Source organism: Salvia miltiorrhiza, chromosome 8 (genome assembly GCF_028751815.1).
Source record: "Salvia miltiorrhiza cultivar Shanhuang (shh) chromosome 8, IMPLAD_Smil_shh, whole genome shotgun sequence".
Taxonomy (NCBI): domain Eukaryota; kingdom Viridiplantae; phylum Streptophyta; class Magnoliopsida; order Lamiales; family Lamiaceae; genus Salvia; species Salvia miltiorrhiza.
This window is the reverse complement of record NC_080394.1, coordinates 52020427-52040681: the sequence shown is the minus strand read 5'-3', so window position 1 is coordinate 52040681 and position 20255 is coordinate 52020427. Positions and strand designations below refer to the sequence as shown.

General features: G+C 34.6%; 1 protein-coding gene and 1 long non-coding RNA gene across 27 annotated transcripts; one reads left to right on the top strand and one right to left on the bottom strand.

The window, feature by feature from the left end:
- The first annotated feature begins 552 nt into the window (after positions 1 to 552).
- Positions 553 to 19311, top strand: LOC130998984 (probable N-acetylglucosaminyl-phosphatidylinositol de-N-acetylase). 26 transcript variants are annotated; one of them, XM_057924445.1, is made up of 14 exons: positions 973 to 1088; positions 1163 to 1313; positions 1601 to 1654; positions 6032 to 6225; positions 6522 to 6582; positions 6714 to 6784; positions 7334 to 7398; positions 7550 to 7594; positions 7675 to 7755; positions 7921 to 7988; positions 8244 to 8292; positions 8483 to 8643; positions 8786 to 8848; positions 19048 to 19311. In XM_057924445.1, exons 4-14 carry the CDS (start codon positions 6117 to 6119, stop codon positions 19055 to 19057), a joined length of 783 nt encoding a protein of 260 aa, XP_057780428.1. In that variant the 5' UTR covers positions 973 to 1088; positions 1163 to 1313; positions 1601 to 1654; positions 6032 to 6116; the 3' UTR covers positions 19058 to 19311. The 26 variants fall into 26 exon arrangements, with proteins under 26 accessions (XP_057780421.1, XP_057780422.1, XP_057780416.1 ...); XM_057924438.1 differs by lacking the exons at positions 1163 to 1313; positions 6522 to 6582 and adding an exon at positions 553 to 821 and having other exon boundaries at positions 979 to 1088; positions 6109 to 6225; XM_057924439.1 differs by lacking the exons at positions 1163 to 1313; positions 6522 to 6582; positions 19048 to 19311 and adding exons at positions 553 to 821; positions 9052 to 9234 and having other exon boundaries at positions 979 to 1088; positions 6109 to 6225.
- Positions 9663 to 10575, bottom strand: LOC130998987 (uncharacterized). Its single transcript, XR_009093362.1, has 2 exons — positions 9893 to 10575; positions 9663 to 9803 (listed from the first exon to the last, which is right to left on the bottom strand). It is a non-coding gene; the product is annotated as an uncharacterized LOC130998987 (long non-coding RNA).
- Positions 19312 to 20255: the final 944 nt, after the last annotated feature.

The following is a 20255-nucleotide window of genomic DNA, read 5'->3' as shown; positions in this document are numbered from 1 at the left end:
ATTATTATTATTATTATTATTATTATTATTATTATTATTATTATTAATTCATGAATTATTTTAAGAAATCATAATTTAATTCTTAGAATTATGAATCATACTTATTATTATTATTATTATTATTATTATTATTATTATTATTATTATTATTATTATTATTATTATTATTATTATTATTATTATCTAAGAAAAAAATGAATTTAATTTTAGAATTATAAATCATTTAGTTAATCTTAATAATGTACCTTGTTGTTACTATAAAATTAAGGGTAAATATCACTTTAAACCCTGAACTATTTTCACACTATCAATTATATTCTGAATTATTGAAAATAATTTTTTAAACCTCGAAAATTATATTTTGAATTATTGAAAATTAAGGATAAATATCACTTTAATTCTTATATATATTAATTAAATATATGTATTTAATGATACAATCTAGAATCCTAACAATTAATTTTGATATTTTCAAACACTGAATAATAAATCTATTAGGATTCATTTTCCATGGAATCATAACAAAAATGCCCAAAATCAATACCCTTTTCTTTTCTCCCGTCTCTCACGATTCTTCTCTGCCCCACCGCCGCAATCTGCACCACCGCGCACCCCACCCCTCCCACCGCCGGGATCTGCTTCGTCGGACCACCTGCTCCCTTCCCCCGCCGCGATCTGCCCCCTCCCATCTCCACACCGATTCTTTCTCCCCCAAAATTCCCAAATCCTAATTTCACAGACCCTCCATCTCTCGCTTCGATTCGCCACAGTCGCGCCGCCCCGTCCGTCGCGACCAGAGCAGTCCGCCAGTTGCGCGCCAGGTAGGATTCTAATTGTTGGATTTATTTCAATTTGGCACTGGGTAGTAACTAATGGGGTCTGAGTTTCGATTTAATTGTTGGATTTTCGAAAATGGGTGTTAATGGGGGCTGATTTTCGATGGGTGTTGATGGGTGATTTCAATTTAAATATCGACAGACTGGATTGAAGATTGAAGATAAGAGGGAAGAGGAAGAAGAGGAACTGCATTCCATGTTTTCTCATAGAAGAGAGTCTCGGTCCTCGATCCCTTTCATAGGTTACAGCAGGTAACATAATTACGATTGTTTGTTTATTAGAATTCATTTAATTTCTCAAGTTTTTTGGCTTATTCTGTGTTTAGGGATGTGTGTAATGCCAACTGAGACCTACGAATTCTAGATTTCGATTTCTGGCTTTTGATTGTGGATTAGTTGACCTTACGATCTCTGCACTTTTTATGCATTGTGGAAATTGAAGAGGTTTGGTTGTTTCGGCGGTGCAGAATGAATTTTGTATCCACTTAATCTTTTTTGTTAAATCTACTGTTTTCGACTCTGCTGCGGGGTAAAATTGAAGATTTACTTTGGTGTCCATGATTTAATTGTAGAACGAGAGGTTGGATTTTGTTAGTTGTGGGTTGATTTCGTTTTCTAATTATGTGATGTATCTGAGGATTTATGGATTGAGCAGTAGGGTTTTTAACTATTAGAATAATCGATATTAATATTTCTATCAGGTGTAAGCCATTTTGTTCTGAATTACTTTCTTCAAGAGTTGGTGTTTTCTATTGATATTTCAGAAAAGGTAAAAACTTGTGGGCATCTCAATATACGGTGCAGATCACTGCCTTAAGGTACCGCTTTTCCTTTGCTTTTTCGATTAATTAAACAGAATCGGCTACATTTCTCTGTTTGGGTTTCGTTATTGAAAAATTGAAATCGACACATATTATTAGGCTTATTTTCTCCCTTTCCGCTTTGCATCGATTCAAATTCCAGATTTTTATTAATGAAAAAGCCCATATTTGTTGTTTTTCATTGTTTCTATAATAACGCGAAGGAAGCAAGTGTGGGTTGAGTATGAGAGGTTTTTGTTTAATGGAATTGTTGCTGCTAGAGCTTCAGCTTCAATTGTTGCTGCAGAGCCCACAAACTCAAAGGCAAACATTTATTTTTTTCTTATTCTTTTTCTTTTGGATGGTTAATGATAATGCTGTGATTTTGGCAATTGATCTTTTCATTTTTAATTTTATTTTTTAATGGTAGAAGGATGTCAGATTGCTTTCTCTGATTTAGTTTTGGAGGAATTGCCATTTAAACCAAAGGGATATAATTATTGGACGTGGCAAGATAAGAAAATACATTATGTAGTGGAAGGAGAGGGGCTGCCCATTATTCTTATTCAAGGATGAAAGTCCTCTTTAATATTTTTTTTTCATTTTAGTTTGATCTATAACGTAGACCTATATCATATTAACAGTTTTTTTAGTGAATAATCTCCATAATTTATAAATATATTAAGAAATAACTTTTACATTTTTTTATATAAATTATAACACTAAATGATACCCGTCGAATTACACACTAGTAGCTCAATTACTCATTGCAAATAGAGATATATTTTTTTTTTCATGTATACAAAGCCTTCACCCTTTCATAGCAACAATCGGTTGTTTAATTCTCAACTCATTTCCCCAACTTTGAGGTCCTCCTCAAATCTCAAATTGTTTCCACATCAAGTGCAAGTTGTTTCAGCTGAATACCAATGCATCTTTAATATCAAGGTTTCCAGGTTGGCTTCTCTTCTCATCTTAGCGCTGCAAATCAATTTTGAGTCACCATCCATTTCCATTTCATAAGCATAAATGCATCTAAGTTTACAAATCGATAAAAATTGAATCTCTACACTTAGTTGGAGAATTGAAATAGAAGCAAGCATTGTGCATATTAAATAAAATTGTGAACTTAGCCTTAGGCCTGGTGATTGTTGAGTGATTTGGGAATAGAGAGGGAGATGGGGTTGTTGATGGTGAGAATCGGGACGGCGGCGGCCGTGGGGCCGTTGCTGTATGACCAGAGGAGAGGAGAAGGCGGCGGCGATTCTCGCCGTGAGAAGACAGGGCGGTGGCTGTTCATGGCGAGGGAGGTCGGGCCGTTGGCCAAGGAATCAAGGCGGCGGCCGTTGGCTGTTGTCGTGAGACAGGAAACAGATTTCAAAGAGACTTTAGGGCTAAGATTGAGGGTTTCATTCTTTTTAATAATGGGCTGAGACTAATGAGTTGAATTATTCAATTGAATAAATTATAGATTTGATAGCATACCACATTTAATTATGTTGATCAAGTATATGATGAGAATTATCATTAGTTTATTAAGTGACTTGTGATTAATCAAGTTAAATTGATCAAGAGTTATTCTTTCATATATAGATTAATTGCTTGATTCATGAATTGATGAATGGAAATGCATCATAATTCTATTATGTGCATATAGTAAGTATGATTCACATATTATTTGATTAAAGTATTTATGAAATTATATTGTGATTTTGGAAGAAAAATATTTAAGCACTGAAATTATTTTCAAGTTAAAAGTTTTCTACAAAAGTTAAGCAAAGGGTGTTGTTGGTGCCCTTAGCTGAGAAATTGATTTTTCAAGATTTTGAATTGAGTTTTAAAACCCGGGCATAGTGATTTAGAAATTAGTAAGCTTTATCCTACTTTGAGCTAAGACTAGTATCACGAGACCTTTTAAGATTAGATTATTTTGTAGGGTCAGTTGACCAAGAGGAATAATAGCACTGCATTTTCAAGACGAGTTAAGTTTGAACTTCTGGCTTTGTCCTATCAAGGTGGCTTTATTTTCAAAAATTATGTTCGAGTTATATAAACTCGCGCGAATGCTTTATGAATTGTTTATTATCCATGAAATGTTTTCTATACACGTTTTCTATCAGTTTAATGCTATTTCTTAATCAATTGAGATTCTCGAGCTGACCTAACAAGCGACGCGAGAATTGTATGCACAATGTTAGTAGTGCCGTGGGTTGATCGCCATCGTGTGCTAACAAGCTAAGAGGCGTTATAAGGGTGCGTCTCTTGTACCCCCGCCAAGATTTCAGCCATCATAGCACTTGAGACAGGCCGAGTGTCATAGATAAAAACACCACAGTGCCTTCATGATTTCTAATTATGATTCCCACCCCATACGCTCCCTGATCTAGATAAAATAAAGCATCGACGTCAACACGGAAGCAACTATGCTTCGGCTTAATCCACTTCTTCCCCAGTGAGACACCCAGACATTTATCTGTCAAGTATGTGGGCTTGGCTGCTACATATGATTTCCGAATACACCTTAGTCGTCTCTTCATACGACGATTCAACAAACTCCTTTGCACCATGCTTTTTGGTGCACAGATAGGTCCAGGTCTGTCAGATCAACACGCACCATAACTCATATTCATCCCTCCCTCATTCCTTCAAGATCACTTCTGCAATATCCATGAGTTGTATCCCTTTTACTTTTTGCATCACATCCCAAAAAACGTGATTGTCGGCATATTTGTAACACCTTTGGACAGAAAAAGACAGTGTGTTCCATGAGTGATTCCCCATCTGTCACCGCAAGACTCACAGATACCATCTGTAGGAACATGATGGTTTTGGAGGTTGGCCGTCGTCGGGGTTAGATTAGAGAAGGGGCTCGCCAGATAAAAATCTTTATCTCTGGCAGAATCAAAACATTCCACACTAACCTGCTCCATCTCTTTCAATCAGTTGAGCTACTGTACGGGTGAGTGTCATAGTACCCAATCCCCATGAGATAGGCCGATTTCACCGAGAACATTCGAGTATCAAACTTCTAGCTCGGCTTATCAATTCTACCATGTTCTCTGATTGGAGTGGCTTTGATCCTCTCAATCTCATGCAGCTATAAGTGCTCCTCCAGTTTATTAACATCCCAGAGTCCATCCCTCCATGTCCTCGCTCGATGGTTCAGACCTCCTTCTTCCTTGTATAACCCCATGCAGACCTTGGACCTAAGCATCCTTGAATACATTCATATCCGTTTCATTCCACACTTTCCATATCAAGCCCTCCTTAATCATCGATCTGTTCTAGGCAATAGAGCGCCAAAACATAAGACAATCTCGAGGGAGCATGAGCTTGCATCAAATCACCATTTTTGAAGTATTTAGCTTTAAAAATACGGCTACCAGTGACTCAGGATACAAAATCTTCCTCCAAGCATGTTTTGCCACTAAAGCTTTGTTTAAAATCTTCAAATCCCTGAACCTCATGCCTCTTTTTTCTTTCGGCACACACATAGATTCTGAAGCTACCACTGCATAGCAAATGTTGGCACCGCATGAGCTACCGCCTTGATAAGGACCTCTTTTTCCCCCGCAGAGAACTTCCTTTGATTCCAGCATAAAATTTTCTTCCCCAATCTATCCTTCTAATACCCAAATTGGATTCCTTTTTGGCTTAAAGAGAAAGTAGGAAGGCCAAGATAGGCGTTGTATCCCACCTTCAGAAAATATTATAATCAAATACACCCTCTGTCCATGGAAGAACTTTATAGGGTGGAGTGATATGAGTTTTAAGAAAAAAATTGTTGGGTGTATGTATTGAGAGTGGGGAAAAGGTTGTTGAGTTGAGTCACTTGAGTGTATTGGTGAGAAAATATTGTAATTATAGTCCAAAAATAAATAAAGGTTTTTTTTTTTTTTTGTGAACTCCCCAAAAGAAAAAGTATGAAGTTCTTTTATGGACAAAAGGAATATAATAATCCATCAGTGCTCAAAAAAATATAATAATCAAATTCAAATTCAAATAAAATAAAATATGAAAAGAAAAAGAAATTTGAGAAAACTAATGGCTGTCGGAGAAGTCTGCAAGACTGCAATTGCCATTGAAACAACAGATCCACCCGCCACCACGACCCACCTTCTCTCTCTCCACTCACGGTGGCCCGACGAACTCCACCGCCTCAATACCGTAGGCTCGGCTCTTCGGTCAGTCTTTCTCTGCTTAGGCTGAAAAGTTGTTGGAATATCACGAATAGCTCACTCAACCATTGATTGAAAATTTAATTCATTCCTAACCTAGTTGATGATTGGTTGTTGAAATTCACACTTATGCCTGCGGTATGCCTATCAGCCTATCAGGGTGCTTGGTGTTTGTTGGTATATTCTGTTCTATTCTCATTATTTGATTCTTGTTCAGGCCTCACAAAAGAATCTGATGCACAGATTGTTCGATGAAATGCCTCAGTGACTAATTGCGGCTACATTCTATCTTAGAATCGAACATGGCATGGATAGCATTAATCTCATCAGTGCTAGTGCTCTGGTTTGCTTCTCTCTGCAAAGTTTTTCTGGAATCTCTGTCCGCCTCAAAAGCATCATTCTTAAACGATGGTAATTTGTGAATTTTGTCCATGAGCATGATGACATGTGATGAACTGCAGCATTTCAACATTAGGCACACTCCGCCCTAATTAAATCCAAATTGTAATTATCAAACCATAATTGGAGAGTAATAAATTCTAATTGGGTTTAATTAGGGAGGACGCACACATGTTTTTGCCTTTTGAAATATGCCTCTTAATTGTTGTTTTCTTCACTCTCCAAGAAAAAACTGTCTGCTATTCGGCAATCCATAAATGTGGTTTATATAAAACTTAAATGTTTATAGTTGGTTTCTTGAATGGTAGGTGCGAGTTCTAGAAGGAGAAATGTCTTGGTGGTTATTGCTCATCCTGATGATGAGTCTATGTAAGATTGAAATTTCAGCATTCCCATTTGATGTCAAGCACCACTTATGCTTTCTTGAAGACTTGTTCTCTATCTTTGTCGTGCTCGATCCATTTGGGATTAATGTATAATTTATTGTTCCACACTCGCAGGTTCTTTGCTCCTGTGATTAATTACCTGACTTCCAGGCATCATAATGTACACATACTTTGCATGTCAACTGGTAATGCTGCCACATGTACTTACAATTTTCACTATGTGCCAATATAATTTTGCCCCAGACGACATTTGGTTATACCTGAATCTTAAATTATTAAAATTTGGAACTAACAAGGTTGTTAAAAAGAACTCATTACTTGATCATGATAGTTTCCAGAACCATTAGGCCTTGTTGGCTAGATCTCATGACACTTTCTTGATGAAATTTTTTAACCACCGGTAACTAAAAAGATTTACTTGAAGGCAAAATCCATGCAAGAAAGTGTTGAAGTTGACTACCGACAATTTTGGCTTCTTTTCAAGGATAATGTTCAATTGACACAGGATATAAGATCAACTGACTTTGGCTTTTACAATTTTTGATCATCAAATCCACGTTCGAGGGATTTCATTTTTCATAACGGAGCACCATCTATATGTCACATAATGAAATGTAGCTCTATCATAGATCAGAACCAAGTTATTGATTGTAAAGATGGTTATTAGTTTAGAATATTTTTCTCTTACGTTTTGTGAATTTTCTCAGACCTTACAACACTTATTGGTAGTGTAGGCAATGCAGACGGCATGGGAAGTATTAGAAAAGAAGAGTTATACCTGGCCTCCGTGGTTCTCAAGGTTTGCATTTTGACTTTTGGTTTGTTATTTGTATGCAAAGCATTGCAAATGATATCTTTCTCCTAATTTTATCGTGAATGCTTTCCATACCAGATACATAGTTCCTGATTATTGTCTTTTCCAAAATTCACTTTGATTGCATTATATGCAGATCCCAACGCAGCAAGTGAAGATACTGGACCATCCAGATTTGCAGGTTTCTTTTGAAATTTATCTCTTATGTTAGTCCATATTTTTTCATGTCAAGTGCTAACATAATGTTAGGTTACATACTAGGATGGTTTTGGCAAAGTGTGGAACTGGAACTTGTTGGCTAGCATCATTGATGACGAAACTCGTACTCATTCTATTGACGTGGTAAGATTTATTTTGGTTAGCATGTCCCTATTATCCAATCAAGGAACACTCGTGTTAATATTTGAGTTGTTTGTGCTGGCGGAACCACAATTTGGTAGCACCTGTGCGCATTCTTTAGTTTATTGATACTGTATTCTGTTTAAGCTTATGTATTTTCTTTTCTAGATCATTGCATTTGATGATTACGGTATATCTGGTCATTGCAACCACTGCGACGTTCATCAAGGAGTAAGGTAAGAGCTAGATGAACTCGTAGGTTATGCTCTGTTGGCCATATGTCGATTAAAAGAAGTTTCGGTGTTGTGTGCATCTGTTTAATTGGAAATCAAGGAAATTCTAGTAGCATTGAGCAACATGTCAAGCTGTGAGATTGCTCACTGAGATGAATGCATCTCTTAGTTTTTCTTTTATTTCAAAAGATTGTATTGGAATGGCAGTTCTTTAATTTTATTCAGTCAATACATAAGGTTCTTTTCTTTGTATTCCAGAAAGTTGTTGCACGATGCTTCCGGGAGACACCTCGAGGCCTGGGAGATTGTAAGCTACCCCCAGTCATTTTTAATCTAGATTCGTGCTTTAGATGTTTCGGTTCTACACTTGTAAATCAACTGTATGTCAAATCTTAAAAGTCCCAAACTATTGTTACATATGTTTTCAAGTCTTGATTGGCTTTACTACTATAATATTTTGACCCAAGTATATTGTGATAAGCTTTCATCATTTTCAGGTAAGCCCTAACATAGTGCGCAAGTACATCGGACCAGTAGATATTTGGTTATCCATCTTGTTTAGCAGACTTACAAAAGACAGACCATCATATTGCTTGCTTAACTTAGATCTCCGTAAAAGTTATGCAGCTATGGCTCAGCATTCCAGCCAATGGGTTTGGTTCGTCTGTCTTGTTCTTTTTCATCGACTTATTTGGCATCATTGTGAATTAATAGTGAATGCATACATGCATTCTTCTTTTTCGATTTCTGGTGCATATATTATGACTAATTCTTTCTTTTGGCTTTACTTCCTATTGCAGGTTCCGCAAACTATTTGTGACATTTTCGAGCTGTACTTACGTTACCACCGTTAAGAAAATCGTGTAAGTCGGTTGCTTGAATCTAGTTTTCGAGTTGATTTAATCCAAAGAATGTGCATGATATCTCATGATGAGTGTTAACTTGGAGCTCTTAGAAATTAATTTCAACTTCTGCTATAGGAATCAGCTGTGCTGATACATGATGTGATAGAGATTTGCTCTGTTTTCATTTCTAAAACATAGTTTTTGGTGTGTTTGAATTTCAGATGAAATGGTTATGGACGATTGATGCGATCTTATATTTATCTTTTCAAAATTCCCTTACATTTAGTCATTATCACTTAGATCTTTTCTCTTTCTCTCCCTGTATAAACGTCTAGTAAAATACAAATTACGAATATGTACAAATTTACTGTGGAAAATGTATATATATATTCAAAATTTGAAGATTTCCGTTTTCCTATGAAATAATCCGCAGAGTAAAACTTAGGACAACAAAATTAATCACAGTAATGAAGATATGTTGGAGAAAAACTAGGGCTGTATGCGAACCGAGCCGAGCCGAATACCTTCAGGCTCGGGCTCGGCTCGCGAAATTTTGGGCAGGCTCGAGTTCGGCTCGAGCTCGAGGTCGAGCTTTAAAATGAGCTCGAGCTCGGCTCGACGGAATAATATTAAGTTCGAACTCGATTCGTATTCGGTTCGTTAATTATTCGTTTATCTCGAGCTCGAACTCGGCTCGATTTTGGAGTTCGATTTCAAATTCGAATTCGATTTCGAATTCAAGCTCAAGTTCGAGTTCGGCTCGAATTTGCTCGATTTTGGAGCTCGAATTCGAATTCAGGCTCGAGTTCGAGCTCGGTTCGTGTATTAATAATAAATAAAATCTGTTATGTAGTCATTCCAAAAATTTCAATCCACAATGCAAAATCACAAAATAAATCCACAAAATGTATCAAAATTACACAATATTTATAAAACATGGCATTTGATCTTGAAGTTCCTTCCAAATCTAATCCTACAAATACCAAAAAAATTCAAATTACATAAAAAAATCACAAATGAGTAATACCAGAAATTAGACAAATTCAAATGAAATAACTCTACCAATGTTTTCTTCACAAAACTCTCAAGACATTGTATATTCTTTAAATCCCCAATTTATGCTGCAGGGGAAGAATCAAACAACATTAACCAAATAAACACTAATCACTTTACTGAAAGAATGAAATATAGCAATTGTAACCTTAATTGAACCTTGCAACATTTAAATTATGAGCAAATTAAGAAAGAATCAAAATGCAGCAACATAGAAATTCAAACTTGCGGCTTAGGGTGTATTTTCTGGGAGACGCGGTGGGTTGCAGCAGCGACTGGCTGCCACGCGTTCGACGCGGCCAACAGTCAGACGAGCGATGGTGGTGCGAGCGGCTGCGGATTCGTTTGCTGGTTCGTTTGACGGAGCAAGAGAGTATCGTTTTGCAATTTTCGGACCGCTTGGTAGCAGATCTCTGTGATGGCGGTATTGATTTCGTTTTTGGTAAAAGAGAGACAGAGAGAATTTATGGGGGCTGCTGTTTGTGGACAGAAGGTGAGGCCGTCGGCGGAGGCGGCATCTGCCAAGGGCAGAAAGAAAGAAGGCGTTGGCGGTGGAGACGGTGGAGACGGAGGGGGAGGGGCGGGGACCTGGGCGCTGATCGGGGAGGGGCTCGGCGCGGCGGAGATGGCAGAATGGGTGGGGGCGGCAAGAACTATGGGATTGGGGAACGAAACCCTAGCTGAAAAAATGAAGTTGTATTTAGCTTATATATGTTATATGTATCTTATATAAGCTATATATATATATAATATTATAATATTAATAAATTTCAAATTATAACTTCTATGATTAGTTATAAGTTATATAAGTATCTTATAAATTAATTGATTAATTAAGTTGTATTTAAATTATAACTTATATATATCTTATATAATAAATTTTGAAATTATAACTTCTATGATTAGTTATAACTTATAAATTATATTTTCTCTCCCAAAAAATATTATAAGTTATGTTTATATAATAAGTATTAATGTATTATACTAAAGCCTAAACATATCTAAAGATGTCTAATTATATATCTTGTATAACAAAAAATTATCTTATATAACAAATTTCAAACTATAATAAGTTATATAAGTATCTTATATTAAACTCATCTTTATAAGTTATATTGACTAATTAAGTTGTATTTAGCTTATATAACAAACATTAAAGAATAATTAATAAATAGTAATGTATTAAAGACATCTTTATAAGTTTTTTTTTTTTTTTTTTATCAGAAAAGACATCTTTATAAGTTAATAAATAATATGATTATATATTTAATATATGTACTATATATATATATATATTATAATAAATTTCTATGGTTAGTTAAAATTTATATAAGTATCTTATAAATTAATTGACTAATTAAGTTGTATTTAGTTTATATAACAAATATCAAACTATAATTAGTACATAGTAATATAAGTTAACATGTATCTTATATAGTAAAATAGTAAGTACTACTAAAAGATATCTATATAAGTTATAATTATATAGTATCTTATATTAATTAAATACATCTTTATAAGTTATACAATAAGTTATATTAAATACATCTTTATAAGTTATATATGTATCTTATATAAGTTATAAATTATATAATAGTAAAATTACAAGTTATATAATAAGTACTCCTACTATACTAAAGATAACTATATATAAAAAACTATCTTATAAACTATAAAAAGTTATATAAGTATCTTATATGAAACACATCTTTATAAGTTATATAAGTATCTTATAAATTAATTGACTAATTAAGTTGTATTTAGTTTATATAACAAATATCAAACTATAATTAGTACATAGCAATATAAGTTAACATGTATCTTATATAGTAAAATAGTAAGTACTACTAAAGATATCTATATAAGTTATAATTATATAGTATCTTATATTAAATACATCTTTATAAGTTATATAATAAGTACAAAAAATATACAATAAGTTATATTAAATACATCTTTATAAGTTATATATGTATCTTATATAAGTTATAAATTATAGAATAGTAAAATTACAATTATCTTATAAGTTAATTGAGTAATTAAGTTGTATTTAGCCTATATAACAAATATTAAAGTATAACTAATAAATATTAATGTATTAAAGACATCTTTATAAGTTATATAAGCATCTTATAAATTACTTGTATGATTACATATTTAATATATGTACTATATATATATATATATATATATATATATATATATATATATATTATAATAAATTTCAAATTATAACTTCTATGATTAGTTATAACTTTTAAGTTATATTTTATCTTCCAAAAAATATTATAAAATATGTTTATATAATAAGTATTAATGTATAAAATATGATTATTATTATACTAAAGATGTCTAATTATATATATCTTGCACAAAAAATTATGTTATATAACAAATTTCAAACTACAAAAAGTTATATTTAAGTATTTTAAAAGTTAATTGACTAATTAAGATGTATTTAGCTCATATAATAAATATTAAATTATAATTAGTAAATAGTAATATAAGACTATAAGGTATCTTCTTTTAGAATTAATAAAATAATTATAAATATAAGTATATATAACTAATTAATATTATTATAATCATATTTCTAATTAATGATGAGTTATAATTTTTAATTTATTTTTAATAAATAGATACTTTGTAAACTTACTGAAAATTATTTGTTTTAACTATTATAATTATCTTAATTATTCAGAATAAATTCAATAAATAAAATATATAAAATTAATAATTTAATGAACCTATTCGCGAACGTATTCGCGAGCCTATTCGCGAACCTATTCGCGAATAGACTCACGAACCTATTCACGAACCTGTTCGCGAGCCTATTCGCGAACCTATTCGTGAGCCTATTCGCGAACCTATTCGCGAGCCTGTTCGCGAGCCTATTCGCGAATAGGCTCGCGAATAGGTTCGAGCCGAACATATTCGCGAGCTCACGAACCGAATATGTACAGGCTCGAGTTCGGCTCGATAATTTTATCGAGCTCGGATTCGGGCTCGAGTTCGGCTCGTTAAGAAAACGAACGAATTTCGAACGAGCTTTTTTCGAGCCGAGCTCCGAATAGTTCGCGAGCGGCTTGGTTCGTTTACACCCCTAAGAAAAACGATCATTGTCGAATTGGTGTCATAATATTTTTTTGTCTTTTTTCTCATCAAGTGTGGTTCTCGACCTAAAGGGATCCAAATTGCAAGCTGTAAAGTTGTTCCACGTTTGCAAAATCAAGACTTAATTATCCCTCGTAAAGGAAAAATAAATCAATTATACGATTATATTTCAATGGGGAGCAAGAAAAATATGCCAATATTATTTATAATTATAGATTATAGATGATTGACCATCTGTTTAGAATATTTAAATACGAGAATCAAATTTGAAAAAAATAAAATATAATAGTAGTTAGTTCAGATACTCTATATATATATATATATGGATGAGTTATACTGTGAATGCTATCTTTCGTGTGAATTGAGAATGATTGCATAAGCCAATATATAGGATTGCATAAGCTGCAGTACATAAAATTTTTACCTGCGTTCGAATTCTGGAGGGAGCGCAAATTTTATCTAATTAATTGAATTTTGTTGTGCAGTCATTACAAGCAGATTATGCAAATTACAAGCATTTTAGTCAATATATATATTGACTCAATGTTATCGATGGCGGATGGCGGTCCATGGCGGTCCGGCCTGAAAACCGCCATAAGGATATGGCGGGTGCCATGGCGGTTTATGGCGGACGCATGGCGGATTAATAAAATAATAATATATATACTTATATATATGCAAATTATGAAATTAAAACATGCAAAATCCAAGAAAAATCATAGAAAACTTGATATCCTAAGTTTAAACATAACATATTCCTAAGTTCAAAGTTCAAACATAACAAAATGCAATAATAAGTTCAAGTCTTCAACTTCAAGCATAAGACATAGATAGATAGATAATAATGCTATTCCTCCTCATCAACATCCACATAGTCATCATCTTCATCATCATCCAAAGGAGCAAACCCTTCTTCCTCTTCTCCTTCGGATTCCTCATCAATATCATCAGTCTCATCCTCAAGCTCGAGCACCCTCTCTAACCCTTTCCCTTTTGATCTTGAAGATGTGGAAGTGGAAGTCATTGTGCTTTTCTTAGATCTAACACTTGTAACTCTAGAACTAGCACCAACACCACTAGATGATTGCTTTCTTTTTCCCGCGGTGGCACGTCTAGTATAGGTAGCCAACTCCCCAGCCCCCGAAGCCTCATAAACAGTGTCCCAAGTGAATCACCCTCAAAAACCAAATCATCCCCTTCATCATTTTCATCATCCACCTCTCCAACTAACCACTCATTGCAATGGTCAATGTCATTGAGTGAAATTGGATCAATTTCATGTCTATGATTAAACCTCTCAACCAACTTTTGATTATACTCGACATAAACCAAATCATGCAACTTCTTATGCTCAAGCCTATTTCTCTTTTTTTAATGAATCTGCCACATTAAACATAATAATGCATTATTTTTTCTAAAGATTGATCATCTTAACTAAATTATAAAAGCATAGTAGCATACTATACTAGATATAAGCTTACCTGCTCAAATACATTCCAATTGCGCTCACATCCGGATGCACTAGAAGTTAGGCCTAAGATTTTAATAGCAAGTTGTTGCAAATTTGGAGCCGAGTGGCCATACATCCTCCACCATTGAGCTACAATAACAAATATCCTAAGTTTAAAATTCATAATAAATAATTATAAAATATTATAATCTAAATCAAGAAATAATATCTCACTGGGAGGAATTTTCTTGCGTTGTCGTTCAGCGAAGTCACTACCAAATAGACCACCACGAGACTTGTAGCTTGCCATCTCTACAAGAATCTTGTCTTGAACATCTTTGCTTGGCACCAACCTTTCAATGGTATCATACAATCCTCTAGTGACCTCCATATCAAATTCCAACTGTCCGTTGTCATATAATATGTCTGGATTCAAGAAGTGACCAGCTGCATGCAAAGGCCTATGGAGTTGGCAGTCCCACCTATTATCAATGATGGCAAACACTTCTTTCTATCGACTTTCATTGTTTTGAAAAGACTTTGCTATTGCTTCTTTTGCCTTTCCATTGCTTCATAAATGTACCCCATTGTCGGTTTCTTTTCACCATCAACGAGTCGAAGGACTCGTACAAGAGGAGCCATGACCTTGAGAGTGTACACAATATTCTTCCAAAACGAAGGCATGAGTGCAATTTGTGTTGCCTGCTTCCCCTTAGCTTCCTTAGACAACTTATTTTGTGTCCATTCTTCAGAAGTGAACATCTTGCTTAGATTCACTTTTTCTTTGTGAATCCTTTCTAATGATAGAAAGGATGTGGCAAATCTAGTCACTGCAGGCCTCACCAATTCCATTTTGTTTGTGAATCTCCTCAACAAACTCAAGGTACTAGTGTGATTGTAGATGAAACCAACAAACTTCACTCCTCTTTGAATGGTGGTCTTTATTTGAGGAAGCTTGCCGATATCTTCAAGCATCAAATCAATACAGTGGGCTGCACAAGGAGTCCAGTACAGATGACGCCTCTTCTCCATTAACATCTTGCCGGCAGCCACATAGTTGCTCCCATTATCTGTGAATACTTGGACAACATTCTCTTCCCCAATTTCTTCAACCAACTCATCAAGCAACTCAAACAATTTCTCCCCCGTCTTCACAAAGGCAAAACCATCAATTGACTTCACAAACACTGTCCCGGAAGGTGAATTAACTAAGAAGTTAATTATAGTCCTTTGCTTCCTATCTGTCCATCCATCTGACATAATGGAACAACCATGTCTGCCCCATTCTTCTTTATTCTTCTCCAGCAAATTGTTAGTATATCCCAACTCTTTGTCTAAGAGTGGAACCCTTATGCTGTGATAACTAAGAGCAGGCAAATTTCTTCTGTAAGCACCAATTGCTTCAATCATATTTTGAAAGGCATCCAACTTAACCAAGTTGAATGATAGGCCGGCTTGGTACCAAAAACGGGCTATGTATTGATGGACTCGAGCCACAGCTTCTTTCTCAATTGCCCCTCTTATGTTTGTTTGCTTCCCCTTGTCCTTTGAACTTGTTGACTTCCTCAAAAAAATCTCGATAGAACCTTTCTTTATAGGTTGAGAGGTTCCACAAGAACGAGCAGAAGAAGGAGTTGGAGTTGCAGATTCATCCTCCTCATCATCGAATCCAAATCCAAGATCAATGTCTTTTGGATTGGTTCATTTCTTTTCATTCTCTTTAGCTTGATAATACTCCAACAACTCCGTTCGAACACTTGGTGGGGCTAGCTTACACGGTGCCACCTTGCCCCTCTTTCCAATTAAGTGTTCATTCCCTCTAGTGATGCCGGAATTCATAATCTTGTTGCAATATAGGCACTTTACTTTGTTCGTGCCCGGTCCGACAGCCACACAGTGCTTCCAACCCAGGTCATTACTCTTAACAACAGTATTAGGGGCTGAAGAAGCTTCACCCGACATTATCAACCTAAAAACAAAACAATGACAGATTGCAAATAAAAAAAACACCAACTAAATCATAATTTTACATGAAGTATGAAATATTTTTCTTTGTTGATAAACTGAAAAATGTTAGAAAAGAAAAAAGAAATAATCTACTGTTAAAAATTAGAAATTGGCAGATTACAAATAAAAAAAATGACAACTAAATTTGTAATCATAATCTTAAACTGAAAAATTTCAGAAAATATGCAATAATCAAAATAATCTAGTGTTTAAATGAAATAAACTGCTGTAAAAATTAGAAAAACAACTAAAAAATGAAAAATAACTAAAAAAAAAAACCAAAGAAAAGGGACCTACCTGAGGTCGTCGGAGCAGTGGGTCGCCGGTCCGAAAATCAGAGGAGGCGGCGCAGAGCAATTTCAAGTTTGAACTTTGGAGGCTACTATAATGTTAAAACCCTAATTTTTAAACCTAATATAACTAAGTCAAAGGGTCAAAGGGTCGGGTCAACGGGTTGACCCGCCCATAAAGCGGGTCATGGGCCAAATTTCCGCCATGGCCGCCATGGCGCCATGGCGCCATGGATATGGCGGCCGCCATAACCCGCCATGGCAAAACTGCCATGCCATAAGAATTTTATGGCGTCCTGCTCCTAAACCGCCACCGCCATCCGCCATGGCAGAAATTTGACAAAACTGTATTGACTTATGCAATCATTTTTCATTGTCACCACATTTAGTCCATTTTCATTTGATCTTTTATGCAATATATATATGGGACGGTTGTTCAATAAACTCCCCTTAGCATATAAATTAAGAACCTACTAAGACCGTAGATCTTGCATAATTGAAAGGCTGTGATTATATTTTATATCCATTTTCTAATTCGTATAATTCAATTACCAAATTCACATTTAAATACGTCTCAAGGGTATAAATGGTATTATCGTTTGACTTTCCATGTAGCCAACATCATTGTTCCGTTTTTGGCATCCAAATTTATTCCCAATTAAAGATTTGATTCGATTGACAACACAAGGTTTGGATTTTAAGAGATTATAGCGTGAATTATAGTATATCCTAAAAAATTGGGACACGAATCATCATTGAAAGGATTAAATGCATCCATCTAAATCACTTTTTATCCCATATGAACCGATTCACTTTATTGCTTAAACATTGAGATTTTTTTTTTGGAGTGACGACACAATTGAGGTGGCGAAGGCTGAAATCCCTTGGTATCACCGATTTTCCAGCAAGTTCGACCGCGCATTTAGAGCAATTGGACTTAGGAATGACGAGAACTAAACCTAATCGATCGGGTTGGATTTAATATTATAGATTTGTTCTTGTGTTTTTTTAATTCATGTGAGATTTGTTTGTTGTGTTCTTTTTAAGATATGAGTTAATTTTTTGGGTGTGTTCTTATAGTTGTAACCAAATGAAATAACGTTCTTTTTTAACTAAAAATCTTTGGTGGTACTGCTTTGTGTGGTCCCTAATTGTTGTTTTCACATACGTGTGTAGCAATAAGCATCCCTAGGCTTATACTTTATAAAGTATTATTTTTCAATGTTGAGTGCACGTTGACCACCGATTTGTGCATGTGTTTGATCTGCCAGCAATTTGCGATTTATAGTATATGTGTGATTTCAGGATTTTCTTGTTTTGGGTGAAAAATATTTTGGTACAATGAAAAATTGTAAAAAAAATTATTGCTTTCAGGAATTTCTTTCTTAGAACCATAGTTATGAATAGCGCACATCGCGCGCGCGATCGCGCGTCGCGCACGGTCATCGCACCGCAGCGCGATTTGCTGGGTACTTTCCGTTCGCGCTTCGCGCTGATCACGTGCGCTATTGAGAAGTCTGCATGCAATGTTTTAAAAAATGATTTCAAATAGCGCTTGAACGCCGCCTTAAAGCGGTGCGGTAGGAATAGGATCCCGTTTGGCAAGCGGCGTTCACATAGGTGCTGCGAAAATTCATGGGCTGAATGAATTTTAGCCTTAATTTAAATGGGCTTTAATAATTTAGGAGTAATTAGAGTTTTAATTGAAGTAAAAGACTCCAGATTATAAAAATTAAGAAAAAAACCTAGCAGCAGCACAACATACCGACCCGGCTTCTCTCTCATCTCCTATTCTCTCCAACTCACAACAGCAGTCTCGAGGAGCAGCTGCCAGATTATAAAAATTAAGAAAAAACCCCTGTTTTTATATTAAATAGACATATTATGCATGTTTTTTTTTATGATTATGATATATATGATATATATTACTATGTCTTAATATATTTTTGCGCGATATATTAAAATAGCGCGCGATTCGCGATCACCCTAGGACAGGTTTGCGCGATGCACGATTAATAACTATGCTTAGAACTTTGTCAATAATTTCGATTAATGTTTATAGTCTTAATTATTCGCATATAAGGATGTTGATGTATGAACAATTGTATTTATCAGATTTTCAGTCAAATTAATGTAATTAGTTTGTGAAGAATCGTGTGTACTATGTTGTGGTATGAAGAGTGACAAGTGATGTATGAATATTTGTTATTGATTTTTTTTAAAGAAAACCTATTAACATGTCTTTTTTTTTATTTTTAGTTTTTCAATTTTTTTAACCATTGTTAACATTCTTTTGTATACAGGGAATGGTAAAGACAAGGAAAATGGGAAGGCAATTATTGATGGGTCCGAATTTGCTGAGGGTAGCGTACCTGTCAACGAAGGTGAAGTATTAAGAACATGATAAAACATTTATTTTAAACTTAATTATGTCAATATATATTGTATTGTATCACTACATGACCTCCGTCACCTTTGTTGCATTATTGACGTGGTAGGTAGATGAATGAAATTACTTGTGATTGAATGTGAATTGTCTTTAAAGTGTTGTGAATTGGAATTATGTTACATCTCAATCCTATTATGATTCGTATTGTTAACACTAACATTCGGGTAAAAATTCTGGATTGCGTATATCTTGTAAGTATTTTATGTGTGAAATATTTTAGTATTTGTGCAATTAAATTACTAAAGTCTGCATTCACCTATAATTTTTATTCAATTCTTTCAAAGTGGTGGTGGATTAAATCTATAAATTCATATTTATCTTTTGTTTATTTATTTTTTTAGGATCGAGTATAAGAGTTTTCAAAAAAGCCGGTTATTTTTTTTTTTCGTATGTAAGTTATACATCTCATGAATCGTAGCTATGTTACATTTTATTCAATATATGCATGGAGAGGTTTAGATTGGTGATTTATGTATATATATGTATGCAACTAGTGTCAAGGGAAAGGGAAAAAAGGTTGCAAACTACGAAATGAATGTCAGTAGGCCGAGTCGATCCAGATTACTTGAAGGTTTGGGTACATTCTTAATTTTATATACGTCTACGAGTATCATGATGATGAAAGTTGTGCTGAAATTGTATGTATACATGAATTATGTTTTACAGTACGTACGAAGCTTCGGAATGATCCAACTTTAACAGGGTTTTTTCGAGTGATGGTTGATGGAATGTCATATTAATTAAAAATTAATCCATAATATTTTGTTGGGGATGCGTGCAATTTCATTTAAATTTATGAGTGATTGTTGATTCGTGTTTATTGTTCAATTAGGTAAAAAATTGAAGAGAAAGAACATGGATACATCTACAACAGGCCCTGTTGAAATTTCAGAACTCCCTGCAGTTGGTTTAGGGTCTCTAGTAGCTCCTGCAAAGAAGACAAGACATGACAAACGTAAACTTGCACTGAAAAACTACAAGCAGTTGGTGGTGAAAATATACGAGGATTACCCATCGCCTTTCACTAGGAGCACCTCCTACGTTATGTTCAAAGCGGTTAAA

Bases quoted from the DNA above. Each gene is read 5' to 3' on its own strand.
- LOC130998984 (XM_057924433.1), top strand. From the start codon at position 5,651: ATGAAAAGAAAAAGAAATTTGAGAAAACTAATGGCTGTCGGAGAAGTC. The intron at 6,785-7,333 runs GTAATGCTGCCA...TTGGTAGTGTAG, and splicing joins CATACTTTGCATGTCAACTG to GCAATGCAGACGGCATGGGA. The intron at 8,293-8,482 runs GTAAGCTACCCC...CATCATTTTCAG, and splicing joins ACCTCGAGGCCTGGGAGATT to GTAAGCCCTAACATAGTGCG.